Source organism: Lissotriton helveticus, chromosome 2_1, assembly GCF_964261635.1.
Source record: "Lissotriton helveticus chromosome 2_1, aLisHel1.1, whole genome shotgun sequence".
Lineage (NCBI taxonomy): Eukaryota > Metazoa > Chordata > Amphibia > Caudata > Salamandridae > Lissotriton > Lissotriton helveticus.
The window spans coordinates 1,904,254,720-1,904,274,741 of NC_136059.1; the positions used below are offsets into that span (position 1 = coordinate 1,904,254,720).

A 20,022-nucleotide genomic window follows, 5' to 3' on the forward strand; every position below is an offset into this window, starting at 1 on the left:
CTTTCCTGCCTGATCTCGGTGCTGCCTCGGAGCTTTTGAACAGCGTGAACGGTGGAAGGTGGGATATGAAGTCGGCACTGGTGACGCTAAGCTACGAGTTAACTCTGTGGTAGCTACCTGCTAGCTATGTGCTTGTACTCGTCTTTGAAACCCTGCAACATACTTACGGAGCTTTGAGACAGTTACGGGCTCGTGTTTGCTGGTAAAAACCTGCAAAAAAACGTAACAAACTTACGAGCCTTGTGACAGCTTCGTGCTTGTGTTATGCAGAGGCTCTTGTGGGCTGTGGTGAACTGTTGGTGCCGCTTGAGTTTGCTGGAGCGGTCAGCAAGTGAGAGAATTTGTTGCTGGTGCTGGTTGCTTGGCGCTGGCGCTTGGTGCTGGCGGCATTTGGGAAACAGCGGGGGGGGTCACCCCCCTCAATTTGTGCTGACTGTTAAAGAACTGAGGATTTCAGAGGCAGGTTGGTTTCTTCTTTTAATGGATGGTAACGCTACCTATTTTACAACCGAAGTGTAAAGAATAAGAAACACAAATAAAGCACAAACTTTTGCTACGCTGTTACAAAAGTAAGTACTTGGTGTTTGTCACCTACCTGCCAGCTTATGAAGTGACTTTTCTGCTAAAACTCTTTGGGGGCAATAACAGACTCTTCCCTACTTGGCTCTCGGAGATTGTTTCCCCCGCATTCCTGGTCCTCTCGCCGCCGCATTGTACCACCACAGCGGCCGCCGAGGAGAGGATTTCAGGACCACATCGTCCAGGCTCCTTAGCGGCTCCCCAGCGGAGGAACGCCGTCAGGTCATCTCTGCGCCCGGAGGCGCTTTAAATCACGGCACACACCCGCGTCGCGGGGCTCTCGCGGGGCTCTCGCGGGCTAAGTCCGGGCAAAGGGCGGGACGTCTGTGGCCATCGGAGGCGGCCTGGCCGGGCCTCCCTCCTAACATTTTCAATACGGTCCGTGACCTCTGCAAGGACTGTGGGTCAGTGAAACTCCTGTGTTGCTACTTAAGTCGTCCTATATACGCCTGTTAGCCGTGGTTGTAGTGGGGGTTTATATTTTTCTTTTTTCTTCTCGCCAATAAGCGTAAAGGCCAAGGTCGACCCATTGTCTGGGCTTGCAGGATCAATTGGGGTCATTAGAACATGTCACCCAAAGTAGGGAAGGGGAATAAAAGTGCAACTGGCAGCACGGGGGTCCTTGACAAGAACAATGGACCAGTTTATAACTAGGGCTGCTGTAGCGCTTGAACGCGAGATAGCCATAACAGAGAAGAGATTGTCATCAGAACCTATCTTCTCTAAGCGTTCCTCATTGGGTATCATTAGGGACGCCATCACCCCGGAGCTGTTATCCACTAATTCATCCAAGGACGTTATACCGCAGGAAACAAGTCGGGATCTGGAGGCAATCGTTGTATCTGATACTTGTTCCACGGTTTCCCCCACTATCTCGAGTTCAATTTCAGAGGATAGCCCCCTAAACATTTCTAAAAGTGGGAAAAGGAAACGAGGGGGGGGGGGTGGGAGTTCATAAGGGTAGACGCCCCAAAGTAATTAAATCCACCATCCTTGGAGGGGTCTCTGCTACTCGGCCCCATCCTGCTACCGATAGCATGCCGCTCACCATCGAAAATTCAGGGGAGCATATTCCTGTGCTGTCTCAACGCCTGCCGTTGTCAGCACAGCCCCCTGACAGCATCTTTGGCCAGATAGAGCACCTGATGAAGTCACTGATGCTCCCCCTATTCGAAAGAATCAAATTAGTCCTTGAAAATCTGGGGAAGCTGGAAAAAAATGTAATGTCTAATACTACTGTCTTGGAGAAGTGTGTGGGCTGTTCTATGGTCCCCAATAGTGTATTCAAAGGAGTTGTACCGCCAGTTCATATTGGTAACTCTGCCGTTAGCCCCATTGCAACACACCCCAAACCTCCCAGGCTTCCAAGTCAACAAGATGACAGGGGCACTCCAGGGGCATAGAAGACAAGTCACATCACCAGTAAGAGAGTTGAAGTACAGGGGCGGGAGGGTAAGCAGGTGATAGTACCCGGCAAAGTGGTGGTAGAGTCAATCCCTAAAGAGAAGGAGGTTACAGTTGCAGAGGATAGGAAGAGGAAGCATCCCTGTATTGACCTTCCCCCAGACTCAGAGCCTTACACTGTGATAATGTCAGGGGTACCCGAGTTACAACAGGATAAACAGGAAAATCACAGGGAACTGAAAAATAAAGTTATTTTTTGGCTCAGCAACTATAGACCACTCCCAAGATATATCAACGGTGAAATTCTTCACGTAAGGAGGGTGAGTTGGTTGGGTAGCAGATGTAAGGAACTGGCAGGGGACTGTATAATTGCAAATTTCAGAGACCCCAGAGCAGTCAGGTTCATCTGCGGTGGGAGGGAATCAAGAGGGGAGGGTGGGATCCTAACACTTGATCTGAGTTACTTTAATCCTCGACCTACTACAGGTATCCCTCTGTTTTCTCGAAATTGGTATGAAACTCCCTCTAGACATCCTATCGCTGGATTTAGGGTGGAGCGTCATCTTCCCCAGGCTCATCAATTGGACACCCCTTTCAACCACCCTATCTATACACATAACCGATTTGCTCCCCTATCCACCCTAGAGGAAAATGATTGACTTGGGGATGGTAAGGACTTGCATAGGTCACCGCCTAATGGGGGTCTGTTTCAAAGTTTAGAGGTTTCTACCAGTAGCAATGTATCACCGCCTCGTGATCGTCTCCCTCTCCAGCCCACCAATCTTATTAATACCAGCGCAGTCACGGGGAGTTCTGTTCCTCGTCACACGGGGAGGAGGCCGTAGGTGAGTTCTAGTTCCGAGGTCCCTTTGGTGAAGGTCTCCTCATGGAACATTGCGGGTCTAGAAACCAAATTACACTTACCAGATTGGGCTACCTTTAATCGACGAGTCAGACATCTGGTCTTTTCAGGAAACCTGGGGATTAGCCCCTCTCTTTCGCATTGGTTATTTAAAATTTTAAAAACCAGCAGCTAAGGGTAGTAGGGGAAGACCAGTCGGAGGCCTTTCGATATGGGTACGTCAACGTGAGGGCGTCGCTGTGGTTGAGATCCCGATAGACAGCCCGGATATTATGGCAATAAGGATTACCTCCACAAAGGGTCTCAACATCATTATTATTAACATATACATTAGGGGGCTCCCAGGCGGGAGATGCTCTCCAACAGCCCTTTTATTAGAGGAATTACTTTGTACCACTTCTAATATTGGAAATAGGGTAGTGGCTGGGGATTTCAACACCTGTTTTGAGCCACTTGGTATGGTTGATGGGAAGCTTTCAGAGGCAGAGGATTCTATGTGGGGTATTCCTCAGTTGGAGCTGGCGCCCATTAAAAAATGGACGCAAGCGGCTCTGTTTATGAAGGGGTTGTGTCTCGAAAAGGGCATGCGGGCTGTTAATGGCAGAACAAAGTCAGACAGGGCAGGGGCAGTTACTTTTCACAATGGAAGATCTGGGTCTCGCATCGACTATATACTATCCAGTTTGGAGTTGTGGTCGGTTATTGCCGATATGGTGGTCACGTGTAGACCAGAGAGTGACCATAACCCCCTAACCCTAACTAACGATGAGAGAAGGGTACGTTGGCCTAAAATAGCTACGAATGAGGGCTCTTTGTCTAAGATAAGGAATTTGCTCACTAGCACGGTGGACAGATTAAACAGTCGAGTCACAGGTTGAGATCAACGGAAAATTCCCAGAAATCCACAATGGTTTATTCTCTGAACTTAAATCCCTTTTTGTTAAAAGTTTACCCCCCAACAATAATAATACAGAGTGGAGACCCTGCTTCTGGTATCGTAAAGGTTGTAGACAGTCACAAAGAGCTCTGCTTACAGCCATTAAATCTAGACTACCAGAGGACATTCGTAGTTGTAGGGCTACTTACAAACTCGCCCAACTAACTGCTAAGAGGAACTGTGACGAGGACCGCTGGAGGGGGTTGCTTCAGGCCTGCGAGGGCCGGAACTTGACTCAATTCTGGTACCTGCTCAAATGGGGTAATCGCTCGCAGGACTTGGTTTCCACAAATCATGTGGAGCCACAGGCCTGGGTTTCGTATTTCAAAAACCAGTTTAAACTGAAGAGTAGGTCCACAAACTGAGACACAGAACCCTACGAGTGAGGAATCCCTGGTATTTGTACCAAGTGAGGTGAAGGCAGTCCTAAAGGGCATTCCGAGCAGCAAAGCACCTGGGCCAGATTGTATCCCTGCAGATCTATTTAAACATGAGCAAGATCTATGGGTCCCATATTTGACCATGTTAGCCAATGCCCTTGCTAGTGGAGCATTAGTTCCCGATTCTTGGCTAGGGGCAGAGATCTTGCTTATCTACAAGAAGGGCGATCGCTCTGCCCCGGCCAACTATCGTTCAATTAGTCTTATAGATGCGGTACAAAAAATTGTGGCCCGCCTTCTTTTGGGTCGCATACAGGGTTGGATGGCCAATTTCGATGTACTAACACCCCTTCAGGCGGGGTTCCGGTCCCGCATTGGTACCTTAGACCAAGCATTTAGGGTTATGCTCCTATATTGGAAGGAGGTTCTCCTGGGGGGTGGCATGCTTTTTGCGACCTTCGTGGACCTAAGGTCCGCATTCGATCTTGTCCCGAGGATCAAGCTGTGGGAAGTATTATTGGGGATGGGTATGCTTAAAGAGTTGGTAGTTCTCCTCACCAACATGCACGAACACACGCATGCTAGAGTTCGATGGGGCAAGCCTGGGGAGGTGACCGACAGGTTTGAGGTCTCTAAAGGGGTTAGACAAGGGTGTGTGTGTTAGCACCTACCCTGTTTTCCCTGTTTATCAACGGGGTTATGAACTATTTTTCTAACCACCCGACTGATGCACCCTCCCTTGCTGGCAAGGAAGTACCACTGCTCATGTTCGCGGACGACACGCTCTTAATTTCTAAAACGAGACAGGGGTTACAGCTTGCACTGTCTCGCTTTGAGCTTTTCTGCCGCGAACATGAGCTGGAAGTCAATGTAGGGAAGACCAAATTTATGGTCCTCCGTGGTCCAAGACCAGCCAAAGCTAGGGTTAAAATGGGTGGGGTCATCCTAGACCAGACAGCTGTCTTCACGTACTTGGGAGTCACTTTTAGTGAAAATCTAAGTTGGAAACCGCAGTTAGACCTCCTCACTCTTAAGCATGCCCAACTTGGTGGTGCTTTGCTGAAGGAGCATAGAAACTCCCTAACCAAACCTCTGGCTCCCTTGATAAAAATGTATGGTTTTAAAATATTACCGGCCATTATGTATGGAGCAGAACTGTGGGGGTTTAGCGACACATCTCAACTTAAGGTCGCACAGAACAAATTTCTCAGATCGGCAATAGGGTTACCCCAATCAACACCCCGTATTCCCTTATTATATGACCTAGGATGTAACCCCGTTGAAGATGTGATTCGGTAAAGACCACTGGCGTTTTGGCGGCGCCTGTGGACGACATCGGAACTGCCCATGTACGCTGAGGCCCTTTTGGAAGTAAAAGGGCTTCGGGGCGCATCCAGGATTCCCTGGTTATCAGGTCTAAAGGCTTGCCTGATGGATATGGGTTGGGATCCTTGTGGGTAGATCCAGTTACTGCCGTCTTCCCCTCTAAGAAGCTTCTTAAGGAAATTTATTGGAGTAGGATCAGGGAAAAGAGGGTGGCATCTGCTAAGGGAACTTGTATGACTGCTTTATTCCTGGTTATCAAGGACGTTCCCCATTATGAGGAATAATGGGACATTATTACAAAATCATTAGATCGCAAACTTTATCATCAGCTAAGAGTAGGTTCCCTCCCGCTTAGATGGTTAACTTGCTCTTGGAATACTGTTAGTACTGACAAATGTCCCTTTTGTGTGGAGGAGGCGGGCAGCTATCAATCATGGGCCAAACCTGAAGGGGCTCCTCCCTGTAACTGTGACAACTTTTCCCATCAAGATACTATGCATTTTATTATGTTTTGTGGGTTCTATGCAGGTATAAGGAAAAAATACTTGTCACCAATCTTGAGGGAGGCCGGCTTTATCCAAGTCAGGCCTGCATTAATTTACCTCCAGATGTTGAGTAACACTCGCATTATTTATCGTGTGGCAAGTTTTTTAGCAGCGGCATTTAGAATTTAAAACTAACACGCGCCACCAAATGCATTATATTAAATCACGGTAAGTCCCACATGGAGTCTATTGCGTGTAACTTGTAGTGTACCTGCTTACTTGGGGTTAGCAATGATTTTGTACATTTATGAATTGTCTATTTTAACCATGTATGTGATTTTATGCCTTTTATGATTTTTAACAAATCGAATAAAGTGTATTAGACTGACTGTGTGGAGGAGGTGGAAACAGTTGACCACTTCCTCTTTTGCTGTCCAATGTACACACAACCCAGACGAGCATGGCTGAGGCCTTTATGTCGCTCGTTGGGCACCAGATCCGCACAGGCCACTAGAAGAATTTTGCAATCTGACACCTCAAAAGGTATTGTTATATGCGTATCTAAATTTGTCAGTTGGGCGTGGTCAATTCGGATTCGGAATATGAGATCTTAATATATTGCGTACACTATGAAGTTGGCGGGTTAGCATGATTGTCTACTCCATATGCATTTGGTTTTTAATCTTTTTTAGGTCTCGCCTGTCAATGCGCTTGCGCATTGAGCTTGAGAGAATATAGGGGCTTATCCAGAGCTTAACCAAACTGGCGATTCCATGCAGTGCCCGTAAAAAGCAAGCTCAATGCGCAAGCGCATTGACATAAAAAGCGCGTGCACATGAAAGCCAGCCATCTGCCGCTAGCAGCTTCACTTCAAGGCCAGCCTCCCTCCCACAAGCATCTGAAGCTCTCCTCCCCTAATTATTCACGGCCGCCAGGCCGTGTCTCTCGTTTCTCCTCCCCCCTTCCCCCCTCCCCACAGCAATGCCTTTAAGGCCGTCCATTAAACAAAGATCGGAGCAGTGCTCCCAGGGTGTTTGTCTCCGAAATATCACCAACAGAAACAAGCTGCGTATACGACTAAATGCCACTGGCTGCAGCTTGAATAAATGGATATGTCTTCGTTAAGTATTGCCGTCACTTAAACCCCATCAAACTCGTGACATTATCCAATCAAATGATGATTGTTATTTGACGGGATAAACCGAAAACTGGTTATTAACGGGGCTATGAAAGCGCCGACGTGCAGTATGAAGCGCTATGTTAAAAAGCAAGTTATTATCATAAATAGCCCTATGTCACCCTTTTGGAATCTCGTTAGCAAATGATCGGCTTCCCGAAAAACATTTTTTGCTGTAATTTTCATTTCTCACATGATACCGTTGCACTATGTATTTTTCTCCATTATGACAAAAGCACGGCATCTTTTATGAACTGTAACTGAGGATAGGATTAAAGTGATCAAGAAGGGCTAATGTTTACCTGCATTAAAGATTCCCCCACATATGCAAGTTAGCTTCCTAGATCAGTGGTCACACCGGACCGGTTAACGATAGATACTTGAAAGTATGTGGTCTGAAAACATTGGCTTGTGTTCATAGTGCATTTAATGCCACTGAGACAAATTGCGTTTTGAAATGAGCCTAGAGGTTTACTGTGGAAACCGGATGCAGGCGCGACTACTTTTTATATTAGTCTGGCAAATCGGTACGTTTGCAAAAATGGAAAGTACTGCTGCAAAATGTAAAATCTGTGAGTAATTGCGATTTGGTCTTTTAAAAAATTACGAGGAAACCAAAAAGTTTAATAAAAACCGTTAATGCTCGGTCATCCCGCCTTTGGTATTCAGAACAGTCCTCCTTAGCATATCACCTGCATGTGAGGCAGGCTTGGCGCCATTGCAGCTTTACAGGGGGTGGCACCTCTTTGCCCCTGTGAGTGTGAAACTGGCTTCTCATAAAGACTGGTGGAGGCTACAATGTTTTGGTATGCAAGTGACAAACAAATGGTCAAAAGACCGCATTTACACCCAAACAAATGGCTGACTCTTATTTCAAAAGGCCCTTTTCTTAACACGGTATGAGGTAAAAAATGTCTCCACTTGCTGTGCTGACGACGGCAGTTAAATTGAGCATCGGATAATGAGGTGCCCTTTGCAGCCATTCTGCTATTGAGCACACATCTTGCCCTTGTTTATTTTTGCAGTGAGCCATAGAGCAGAGAAATGGGCGTAATTTCAGTGTTGATATCCAATAATTATCCAAATGGATTGTTTTGCTGTGTCTGACTTACTTTGCACATTCCAGAGGCTGGGTCTGTCTTGTGTTTTTATTTCAAGAAATGTCTAGGGCGTTTAGAAAACACACGTACGTGTTTTGATTGTGCTCAGATGCTCCTATACATACACGAATACAATAAATATTTGTTTGCCAGTATTGTATTTTCTCAAGTACTTTTATTATAACATTTATTTCACTAGTTAGATATGTGGGCACAGTGAATCGAGGCAGCAGTTGTGTGCCTTCATGACTAGCCGATTGAATTGTGTTGCAGTTACATGTGACTTATGTCCGGGTCTTATGACCTGTTGGGATTGCATTTCTGGCACAGTAAATATATGCATACAGTTAAACGATTTTGCCAAACTTTACGTTTTACGAGCCAAGTATAGTCTGCCCTAGCTGTAAATGTTTTCGCGTTTTACTTCCACCGTGCCAGTTCTGAAAAGGGTCGTAGTTAAAGCCCGCAGTGATTAGCATAAATTAAATGTTTCTAGTTCCTATGTTACCGATTGAATACCACTTTAAGCGGAATGCCTTCCTGGCTGGTCTAATAATCTTGAAGGGACACGTCTTAAATCGAAGATTCACTACTTAAAGGAGCCTGGATTATAGAACCATCTGCCTCCCTCCCACAGGCATCCCCCAGCGTGCGCTCTGCCTCAGGCATTTCTCCTCCCCTAATTATTCACGGCCGGCTGGCCGTACTGTCACTTTCACGGCCGCCAGGCCGTGTCTCTCGTTTCTCCTCCCCCCTTCCCCCCTCTCCACAGCAATGCCAAGAGCTTGTTGTCATGGTGGGTGTTGTCTGTGAGCATTATCCTGGAAGGCGAGTTACTATGACTGTTGAGTGGCTATGTGGGTTTCTCCTTCATACTACGAGATCAGAAAAAAACAATGCGAGAAAACGTCCACCCCCTACAACATTGTGCGCATTGAGTTTGAGAGAAGCAGAGGTTATATCATTTTTTTCTAATATCTGCGTACAAATCCTCGGCGCAGATTTCAAGTTGTGTGTCTAACACACGCACTAACACAGTATTTTTCATAGGACACCTAGGCCTTTGCATAGAGTGGGCATAGAGATGTAAGGGCACCTGTGTGACTGGCACATATTGTAGGCACAAAAGTTATTTACAATAGTTTAAGCTATTGCTATTATAAATTACAAGAACTTTTATTTCAGTATTAATTATTTAAAAAAATGAAAAGCCGTTTGTATTTGTTAGATGAATACATCTAAGTCACGTACATACAAAACATGTTGTATTACAAATGCTACAGGTGTCACATTTGAAAAAGTTTTAAGAATTGGCATTGTAAATGACAAAGCTATTAATTTTGCTATTTTCAAGACCAACACAATAAAAAAAATTGTCATTTACAAAACCAATAGCTCCAACTTCTCTAATGCGAGACCTATTGCATTTCCAATGCTTGTTATGTCTTACTGATTGCTTCAGTCGTGAGTCTTTGTATATACATTTAATAACGTTTTATTCTTGTTTTTAGTATGTTGTATTTATGGATTTTATCAGGATATTTTACCAGGGTTTGTGCTGTATTTGTATAGTATGTCTTTTATGATGCAAATCGAAATAAAGACCTCTTTGACTGACTGACAAGCGCTCGTGTTATGGCCACAAAACAAAAAACAGGAACGGAGCAACTAAAAACATGAGCGCTTGTGTTACAGCCAGAAACCAACAAAAAATATTGTACGTCGAAAGTAACCTAAATGGCCATAAGTTAAAATACTCTTGTATTACCTTATTGTTATACATTACAAATATTTGCCTATGATCGTACACAGATATTCGATATCACAGAAAGCACACACGCATTTTTCTCTTATTACACATTTGAAATAAACGATTGCTCTGAACTCAACCCCAACATTACGTTTCTTTGCCTTTAAAGTGTTCCGAAACTGCATGTTACAGCACCAACATTATACAAATCTATTGTTGTTTAGAACTTGGGCCTAACTGAGGTGAATGAGGACTACAGTAACCATTATGCACCAGGTTCGTAAATAAAGGTCCACGAGAAATTTCATGGCTCCAAGGACAATCATTTATGCCACAGACTGCAGCGTATATACCGATGATATATTGTTACACACGGGCTGTAATTATTCGGAATAAAGTTTGTTTAGCTAGCTCTGCAAGACATTGAACAGTGAGGCAACTGTGTTTAAAAAGATAAGCTGTCTGCAGGAGTGTCGTACAGCTCCAGCGGGACTCAGGCTGGAAATAGCTGGGCTGTCTCCACCTCACGAAACTGACCCTGCATACATTAGACATTAAGCAGCTTTAATCTGAGGTCAGCTCCTCTGGTGGGCTGGCTCGTGTTACGGCCACAAACGATAAACAGGAACGGAGCAACTAAAAATCCAAGCGGTTGTATTACAGCCAGAAACCAACTAAAAATAATAGAGCGCCGGAAGTAACATAAATGGCCAGAAGTGAAATGAGACATGTAACAGGGCCAGTGTCCATGGGATGGAACAACACACTAAACGAAGGGACAGATGCCAGCGATTCACCGCTGAAAAGCTAGGAATTTCGAAAGGCACATGAAGGAACGAGTGAAAAGTGATGGGCGTGCTGAAAGCCCAACGAGTAGATTCAGCATATCTCGAAAAGACAGCGCATGCTCTGCGTAGGCTTGATGTAAAAAGGCAAAAAGGCCAGGTCAAGAGCGTTGATGTAGGCGCATGCAAGCATCACGACACGTTTGTGTTGCGTCATGACACTGCATAACCCTTTTCTTTTTTGCCTTAAATTTTGCTGTGCTACTATACTCATCTAGGGGGTAAAATAAGAGATGAAAGGGTGCAAAAGTGCACTAGAAAGAAAGGAGCGCCCCATTGCAAACTGCAGGCATGTGACCCTCCAAAAATGAAAGAAAAAAAGACAGAGTTGCTCACCCCCTTGGGGGACGGAGGGGAGCCATACAACGTCGCTTGGCGACAAGGAACAATAGTGCAGCCTGGAGGGTGCTGAACACACAAAGCCAAGCACGGAAGTGTGGGGAAGCAACAGAAGAGGGAACAGAGCAAGAAAACACGTGTATTCTAATGGGTCTGGCAAGGTCCACAAGTAACTAATTAGACTAGTCCTGTTTTGGGGAGGAATTCTGGGACTTGTAATCTTATTTAACCCAGTATAAAGACAAGGCTCATAATTCTCAGAAAAAGACTGGACTAACAAGTCACACATGGACCTTGAAAATTTGACAGGTATGCTTTAATGTGCCAACACAACAAGCATGGAAATACACTATGTGCATGTGTTGGGATGTTAGATCCAGATCAATTTGCTTTGCCGATCCTGGTTAAAACTGTAAACAAACTGTTTTTCAGTCTGATCCAAAAGGTGTATTTTTCTCATGTGTTGTACGTGTTGATTCACAAATTTGAAATAAAAACTCGCAAAAACCAAACATCTTGCTTGCTCCATTGGCATCTCAAGTGACAGTTCTTGGTAAAGTAGCCTGTCGCTAAAGTCCCTGTACCATTTGGCTTAGTTTGATAATAAGCAAATGGCAAAGCTTTGGGTTGAAAGAGGTCTATTAAAAAAACAATAGTGTTTTGAACTATCCCTATCATTTTAATATAATATTTGTTTGTGTGATTACACAATATACTTCTTAATAAATTGTTTTGGATTTTGTGGTGGCGCAGTCTAGTGTACGCACGTCACGTGATGACGTGACGGCGGCGATGAGAAGCTGCGCGCGCAGGGGGACAAGGGAGTAGCGCGAAACGCCGAGAAGGAAAATACCGGCTCGGAGCTCTTTAGTGTTAGGTCAGATAATAAACCCACGTTTAATTATAACTGGTGCAGTGTCATTTGTGAGTTAAACCTACACCTCTACAATGGCGACGAGGGTGGGATGTTAGACCCGCCCACCACGAGGAACCACATCAGCTGAAGTCACCGAGAGAACCAACAACCACACCGGTGCACAGAGGACACGCAGCAGATGAGCAGGGCCATAGTGCTGGAGAGTAAGGAGAGCTGGAAGGCCAGGAAGAGACCAGCCAGAACTACCACACAAGTACCAACCCTAAAGAGCGTGGCAGAGCCAAGGACCACCTAGAAGGGCAGCACAAATCCACCGGAGGAGGGGGGCACAACCCAGGAGCCTACAACAGAGAGCGCCAACCCAAGCAAGCCCTAGGAAAAGCGCGACAAACCAAACAGCGACCGGCGAGACAGGAAGACAGCGCTGGATCCCCCACCGAAGAGCGAGGGGGCGGACACAAGCAGCCCCCAGCCTCACACAAGTAAGGGAGAGCAAGACAGCACACCAGGCAGTCCTAGGAACCAAGGGAGCACGCTCCCCGCGATCAAAAGCGAGAAGATGAGTGCGCAGGCAGGATACGCAATGGCGCCGGTACAATTTCTACCCAGGCCAGGAGAACCGCTAATGAAGTGGGAGGACTGGAGAGAATACAGACAATTTTATAGAAGTACTGGAAGATGAGAGCGAGGAGGTGTTCAATCCCAAAAGGAAAAAACGTATCCTGTTACTCAACCTAGGCCCAGAAGGTCTGAGAATATACAAGAGCCTGGTGCCAAAAGAAAGAGGAAGCACGGACGATGATGTGTATGCCCATGCCATCGATGACCTAAATGAACACTACAGGCCGGCGGTGTGTGTGTCAGTAGACAGATTTAATTTCCAGCAGAGGAAACAACGTCCAGGAGAGACAGTGGAAGAATATGTTGCAGCCCTGAAGAGACTGGCGTCCACGTGCAAGTACGACAATTGGGAAGAAGAGTTCATCAAGGACCAGGTGGTGATGCACACCACGAGCACAGCCGTGCAGGACAATCTGTGGGCCAGTGGAGACACAACACTGAAGGAAGTGATGGTGATTGTCAAGAGAGCAGAACTGGCACGCAGGTGTGCGGAAGCAACGAGGAAGGAAACAGCGGCCACCGCCATGGTGAACAGAGTAGACGATGAGGAGCCTCGTCGGGACTACAAGTATAAGGGGTCAGCGGCGAAGGGACCCAACAGATGGCAAGGCAACCCAGGCCCTCCGGGTAAACAAGCGGGAAGCAACAAGAAGCCATGCTACCGATGCGGGAGTTGGTCCCACGAGGCGCACGACAGGAAGTGCCCAGCGTTCCGCGCCAAATGTATGTACTGTGGGATAGTGGGCCACTATGAGAAGGTGAGTCGAAAAAAGGCCTCGAAGAGCATGGTGAAATATGTTGGACAGGATAGCGAAGAACAAGAAGAGGGCGCAGAGGAAGATGTAGTCACGATCATTTATATAGAAGATAAAGTACAAGGCGTGGATGGTCAAGTGCTGAGTGTCGATGGCAAGAGGACGATGAAACCCGTCCTGGAGATGCTGATAGGAGGAATACCGATAAACGTGGTGGCCGACACGGGGTCACCATACACCATCATCCAGAGAGCGGTGTGGGAGAAGAGTTTTGCACCCCACATAGGCCCAGAATTGGAGAAGCTAGACATCCGCCCAGTGACGTACAATGGGGACCGCATCCCCATGGCTGGATTCAGACCCTTGAATTTTGAGTTCAGAGGCCGGTCCGCGTTCTGCAAACTGTACATATCGGAGAGAGGACCCTCGGTCCTAGGATGGCTCGACCAAGGCGACCTGGGCATCAAGCTGGACCCAGGGGGCAAGGAACAGATACTACTTACGGAACCGGAAACCTGGCCTGACCTAGACAAATGGAAAGGAGAGTACCCCAAGGTATTTGGAGGCACAGTCGGAAGGATGGAGAAATTCGCACACAAGATAATCGTGAAGGAAGACGCCGTTCCGGTTGCCCACAAAGTGAGGAACGTACCATTGGCGGTGAGAGACGCAGTGCAGGAGGAACTACAGGATCTGGAAACGAAAGGGATCATCGAACCCATCACGTGTGCGGAGTGGCTCGCGCCCTTGGTAGTAGTGATGAAGCCAAACGGGAAGGTCAGGCTGTGTGTCGACCTTCGCGAACTGAACAAGAGCATCGTGGTGGAGAAATTCCCTTTGCCCAGGATCGAGGAAATGCTGGCTAGAACCAGGGGGGTCAAATGGTATTCCACCATAGACTTGACCTCCGCTTATCACCAGATCGCACTGCACCCGGAAAGCCGAAAACTCACTTCGTTCATCACCCCATTTGGATGCTACCAGTTCCGCCGCATGCCGTTTGGGCTAGCCTCAGCAGCTGCGGTGTTCCAAAAGCTGATGCACCAACTGTTTAAAGACACAGACGGAGTCCAATATTTCCAGGACGACATCCTGGTGATGGGACGAGACAGGCAGGATCATGACAACAAACTCGGGAGGGTACTAAAGATCCTCGAGGGAAAGGGCCTCACAGCCGAATGGACCAAGTGCCGGATAGGAATGGAGTCGGTGACGTACCTGGGACATGAAATTGGGGTGCGAGGAGTCACCCAGCAAAGAAGAAGTCCGATCGTTCCTCGGAATGGCAGAGTACTATAGTAAGTTTGTTCAGCACTTTGCCTCCAAAACCCACCACATGAGGCAGCTGACAAGAGACAACACAGACTTTTGCTGGTCAGAAGAAGCTCAAGGGGAATTCGAAGTTATCAAGAGAGAAGTAGCGGGAGCAGTACCACTCCAAGGATATGACCCCCAAGGAAACACAGTGCTCACCACCGATGCCAGCGACAAGGGGCTGGGTGCTGTCCTGATGCAAGATCGAGGTCAAGGAAAAATGGAAACGCTCAGCTTCGCATCCCGCACGCTGAGTGAAACCGAAAAGAAGTACAGCGTAATTGAAAAGGAGATGCTGGCGGTTGTATGGGCCATGACCAGATTCAGGCAGTTCTTGTGGGGCACGCGGTTCCTATTGAAAACAGATCATAAACCCTTACTGAAGGTACTAACGTCCAGCGGACACGCAAGTGCAATGCCCAGGATTTCAAAAATGACCCTAAAACTACTCGAATTTAGATACGATGTAGAACACATCCCCGGCAGTAGGAACAGGGTGGCGGACTATCTGAGTAGAGCAGCGGCTAAGGATCAGAGTGGAGAAGACCAAGCAGGGGCGGAAGAAATGGTGGCACTCACGGAGGACCAAGAGAAATCCATAGGACATCAGGAATGGAAGGAAGCATATGGAGAAGACCAGATCCTAGAAGAAGTAAAATCATACATCACAGGGGGTTGGCCAGACAGAAGACAAACCCGTGGGGACCTCAACCCATACTTCGAAATCAGAGAAGAGTTGTCGATGGACGACCTAGGAGTGTTTGTATACAGAGGAGAGAAAGTCATCCCCCCGGCAGGAATCATTCCCAGACTATTGGACATGCTCCATGAAGGACACTTGGGAATAGGGAAATTAAAATTGAGAGCCAAGCAAAACTACTGGTGGCCAGGGATGGACGTAAGGGCCGAGAGGCATGTCAGGGACTGTTCACAGTGCCAAGGGGCTGATAAGACTTTAAAACCTCTACGGCCAGCGCTGGGCAAGTTCGATCCCCCAAGAAACCCATGGGAAGAGTTAGCAGTGGACATTCTGGGCCCTATACTGGACATACACGGAGTCCAAAAGTATGTATGCGTTCTTATGGATAGGTACTCCAAATGGCCGGAGCTGAAAATAGATGAGGCGATGGATGCGGAGACCATCATCAAGTTCCTGGCTGACATGTTTGTAAGAGAAGGATTTCCTAAGTCAATCTTAAGTGACAATGGCCCCCAATTCAGGTCAGAGAAATGGAACAACTTCATGCAGAGAAACGGCATAACGGTCAAGCACACGTCAATATACCACCCCGCAGGAAACGGACTGCTGGAGAGATTTAACAGAGTGGTGATGGGGTCCGTACAAGCGGTAACTGCAAACACAACAATGATGGACAGAATGTGGATCAATGTCACACATTCACCCCAGTCAAAAGATCTGGGCCCAAATCCATCGTTTTTCCACTCCTCACCACCCTGGGTTAAACAATGGCGATATGCAAATCAGCGCTGACCCTGTTGCCCCATGGGAACAGTCCAGTCCGAACTACAAAAGCCATGTCCTTCCCAGAACGGAAACAAGCATCCGAGGACCGGCCCGGTTTCGAGGTAACACCTCTCATCAGCCCGGCTAGCTTGATTCCAGTGGTGTGGAGTGTCTGGGACTCACGTCTGAGCATCCCCAGTACACTTAGAGCGGTAACTGCAAACACAACAATGATGGACAGAATGTGGATCAATGTCACACATTCACCCCAGTCAAAAGATCTGGGCCCAAATCCATCGTTTTTCCACTCCACACCACCCTGGGTTAAACAATGGCGATATGCAAATCAGCGCTGACCCTGTTGCCCCATGGGAACAGTCCAGTCCGAACTACAAAAGCCATGTCCTTCCCAAAACGGAAACAAGCATCCGAGGACCGGCCCGGTTTCGAGGTAACACCTCTCATCAGCCCGGCTAGCTTGATTCCAGTGGTGTGGAGTGTCTGGGACTCACGTCTGAGCATCCCCAGTACACTTAGAGCGGTAACTGCAAACACAACAATGATGGACAGAATGTGGATCAAGGGGGTCCGTACAAGCAGCCATCTCCAGCAACAAGGACTGGGAAAAGGAGGTATGGCACCTGGTATGGGTGTACAGGATCACCCCTACAGGGACAGGGTTCAGCCCCTTCCAGATATTAAGAGGCCGCGAACCATTCACTCAAGACAATCGAGTGTGGAAGGAAAAGACCATAGTGAGTGAATGGTCCCCTGCAGTGGTGCGAGCCAACTTGGAAAGGGAGCGAGCCATTTACTCAAGACACTACAACAACCGGAAAAACGTGAAGGAGACGAGATTGGAAAAAGGAGAATGGGTGCGAGTAAAGTTGGCCACACTGCAAAAGAAAGGAGACAGTAAATACAGCAAACCCATGCAGGTCAAAGAAGTGCTGGGCAGAGCAGCCCTGCTAAGTGATGGTAACGTGTGGTCACTTGACCGCATGGCAAGATGCAACAAGGTGCTATGTTGGGACCAGGGCGGAGCAGACCTGGAAGGTACGGAGGAAGGAACGGTTGAGCAAGGACATTCTGAGATGGATCGAATTGAGAGGAGTCGAGAGCAGCAAGAAGAGAGACCAGGGGATGCCAACCAAGCGTGGGCAAGTGAAGGTGACGCGGACAGAGGAGAAGGTAGTGCGGCTGCACTAGGAAGAGGAAGGAGCGACAAAAGATCTCAGGAAGGAGGTACCCCGACCACCCCAGTGAGACTGACCCAGAGGGGGAGAGCGGTGGTCAAACGAGCCTGGTTCAGAGACTTTGATATGAGCGGCGGACTGTGAGTTAACAGTTTCTGTATTGGAAAAAGGGGGAGATATGTGGTGGCGCAGTCTAGTGTACGCACGTCACGTGATGACGTGACGTGCCGGCGGCGATGAGAAGCTGCGCGCGCAGGGGGACAAGGGAGTAGCGCGAAACGCCGAGAAGGAAAATACCGGCTCGGCGCTCTTTAGTGTTAGGTCAGATAATAAACCCACGTTTAATTATAACTGGTGCAGTGTCATTTATGAGTTAAACCTACACCTCTACAGATTTACTCTTGCAAATATCTTTATTTGGGGACTGGAATAGTTCTGTGTAATTGCAGTATTAACATGGTCACAGGTTGGAGAGTTCAGAATTGGTGTGTGTGGATGAGTAGCTTGAAGATTGGGTGGTTTGGAAAAGAACATTGGAGAAACGTGGGGGACACTATTCTTGCCTTGTGACTAACCCTATCCCCTAGGGAAATAAGGGTACCTCTCACATCATTGTGATTGATCTATTTCACTTACACCCACGATTCACACGACTTGAGCTACACATACTTCCAAAGCAACAAACAAACGATAAACGTTAAGTAAGCGCTCTATTCTAATACCTTCGAGTCTAGTTCGCGCTCTATAAAACCCCAAAAAAAGGATCGCTAATGACTCTTGCATATACACATAAAAATCGTGAGGTCATAAAAAGGCGCCGCAACGTAGCACAATGAAGCAGCTTTGACTTCAGATTGATGCTCTGAGAACACCCCTTGGGGAGCTATGTACAGACCTAGTGATTGCTGTTGTTTCAGTATTTTCTCCGCCTCGCTTCCCAGCCGCCGTGTAAACAGTTGTTCGATCTTTCCACCAAATAAATAGTAGTTCGATCTTTCCACCAAATAGGGACGCGCATGCGCACACCAGCGCGTGCCAGCTTGAGCTGGAGCGTTGCTAGGAGACCGAGAGCAAGCGACAAACATGGCGTCCTGGCAGCGGTGTAAACCGCCTGTCTTCCGGGCTCCCTGGTAAGCGCGGCTTTTGGTTGGCCGGCCGAAAGGATGTAGGTGGGGCCAGTGACACCTGCGCATGCGGTGATTGGGCGGTTCGCGACAGTTTATTAGCAACAGTAGGGGCCGGAGAGATCTTTAAGTTGCTATCTCGACTCTTGAATCGAAGCAGTCAAAGATCTACTGTATCTATACAGAGGCGTCTGAAACGTAAACTGAAACACAGAGCGATTGGATCCCACCATGGTAAGAGCGAAAGACCACCGTTGTGTGTTTGCCGCTTTGCCTTGCTTGCTAGAGTTTGCGAAAGACTGAGGGCGGTGGGGGTTTTGCGCGTGCGCTCGAATCTCTTTGGAACTGGTTACATCGCATCCTGAAAGTTTCAAGTGAAAACCATTTTTGTCCACCTCTTTAGAGGTGTACCACAGCCCTGTCTCTATTCCAGAGGAGCCCCTTCACTTTCTACAGCTACACACAACTCCCGATCTCAAACCGACAGAACCTAGAACAACGGCAACGACCTCACAGTATTAAAGGAACAGAAAAATCCTCCATCCACTGAGAAAGGGCAGAACAAAGGATCACACCACACTTGTCCCCCAGGTGACAACCTAAATATTGAAAATACTTTCTGAAGAAAGAAAACATTAACTATGTACATAATCCAAATTTACATCACTATTTAGTCATAATCCTAAAAATGTGATAAGGATTCTTAGAACTCTCCCCGATCTACTAGCCACGCTTTTGTTGTTGATTAGCATTAGGAAGGTTATTTGTAGGTGTGAGGTTTGACAGCACAACTGTGAAATAGAACTACTGCTTAAAATATACATATAGTGAGCTTTGGGGCTTCCGATGTTAACTGCTGGCTATCCACAACCAGACTCTTTCAGCTATTCACTTGACACATTGTCAAAACATTAATCTTTCACCTAATGTTATTTGCTGTTTGGGGTATCCTTCTCCTCGCCACTCGATTGCTTGCACTGAGCGGCATAAAGGACACCTTTACAGCTACAGCCCTCAGTGTACCCTCCACCTGGCCTAAGGGGTAGTGCGCTCGACCTCGGACCTGGAAGAACCGGGTGCGAGTCTCGGTAATGACGCTAAACATCCTGTGATCTGGGCAAATCACTTAATCTCCCCGTGCCTAAAAAAAAGGAATGTGTGTCCTCATGTAACTTAACTGGTGCTATGTAAAGCGCTCTGATACCCAATCCAGGTCAAGTTTGCACTATCTAAAACAAAACAAAAAAAACTACCCTCTGTGTTTCTCATTATACATTTCTAACGTTGCCTGTGTTAGCACATTATATCCAGACTATTGGCTTTGCCAATGCTTGTTGTTTTTAATAATATCATAATGAACCAGAAGATCATCCTCAATCAGTAGCACCCTAACAACTTCACCAGACACAAGTTCAGTCGTTTTCAGCTTCAACCTTCCCAGTGGAAGGTATACTCAATGTTTCATCTGTTCCACAACTTCTCCTGA

At 47.2% G+C, this 20,022-nt stretch overlaps 2 protein-coding genes across 2 annotated transcripts in view; one reads left to right on the forward strand and one right to left on the reverse strand.

Annotated features, from left to right (window-relative positions):
• Positions 1–18,509, reverse strand: part of BBS12 (Bardet-Biedl syndrome 12) — a 29,917-nt gene extending 11,408 nt beyond the window's left edge. The window contains exon 1 of the mRNA XM_078676818.1: positions 18,308–18,509. Coding sequence (XP_078532944.1) covers positions 18,308–18,497 — 190 coding nt within the window. The 5' untranslated portion in view covers positions 18,498–18,509. The remainder of the gene's footprint in view (positions 1–18,307) is intronic.
• A 105-nt stretch (positions 18,510–18,614) lies between these two features.
• The window catches only part of LOC144818933 (uncharacterized), a 43,922-nt gene continuing 42,514 nt past the window's right edge, over positions 18,615–20,022 (forward strand). The window contains exon 1 of the mRNA XM_078676819.1: positions 18,615–18,770. Within this exon, the coding sequence (XP_078532945.1) occupies positions 18,768–18,770 (3 nt within the window). The 5' untranslated portion in view covers positions 18,615–18,767. The remainder of the gene's footprint in view (positions 18,771–20,022) is intronic.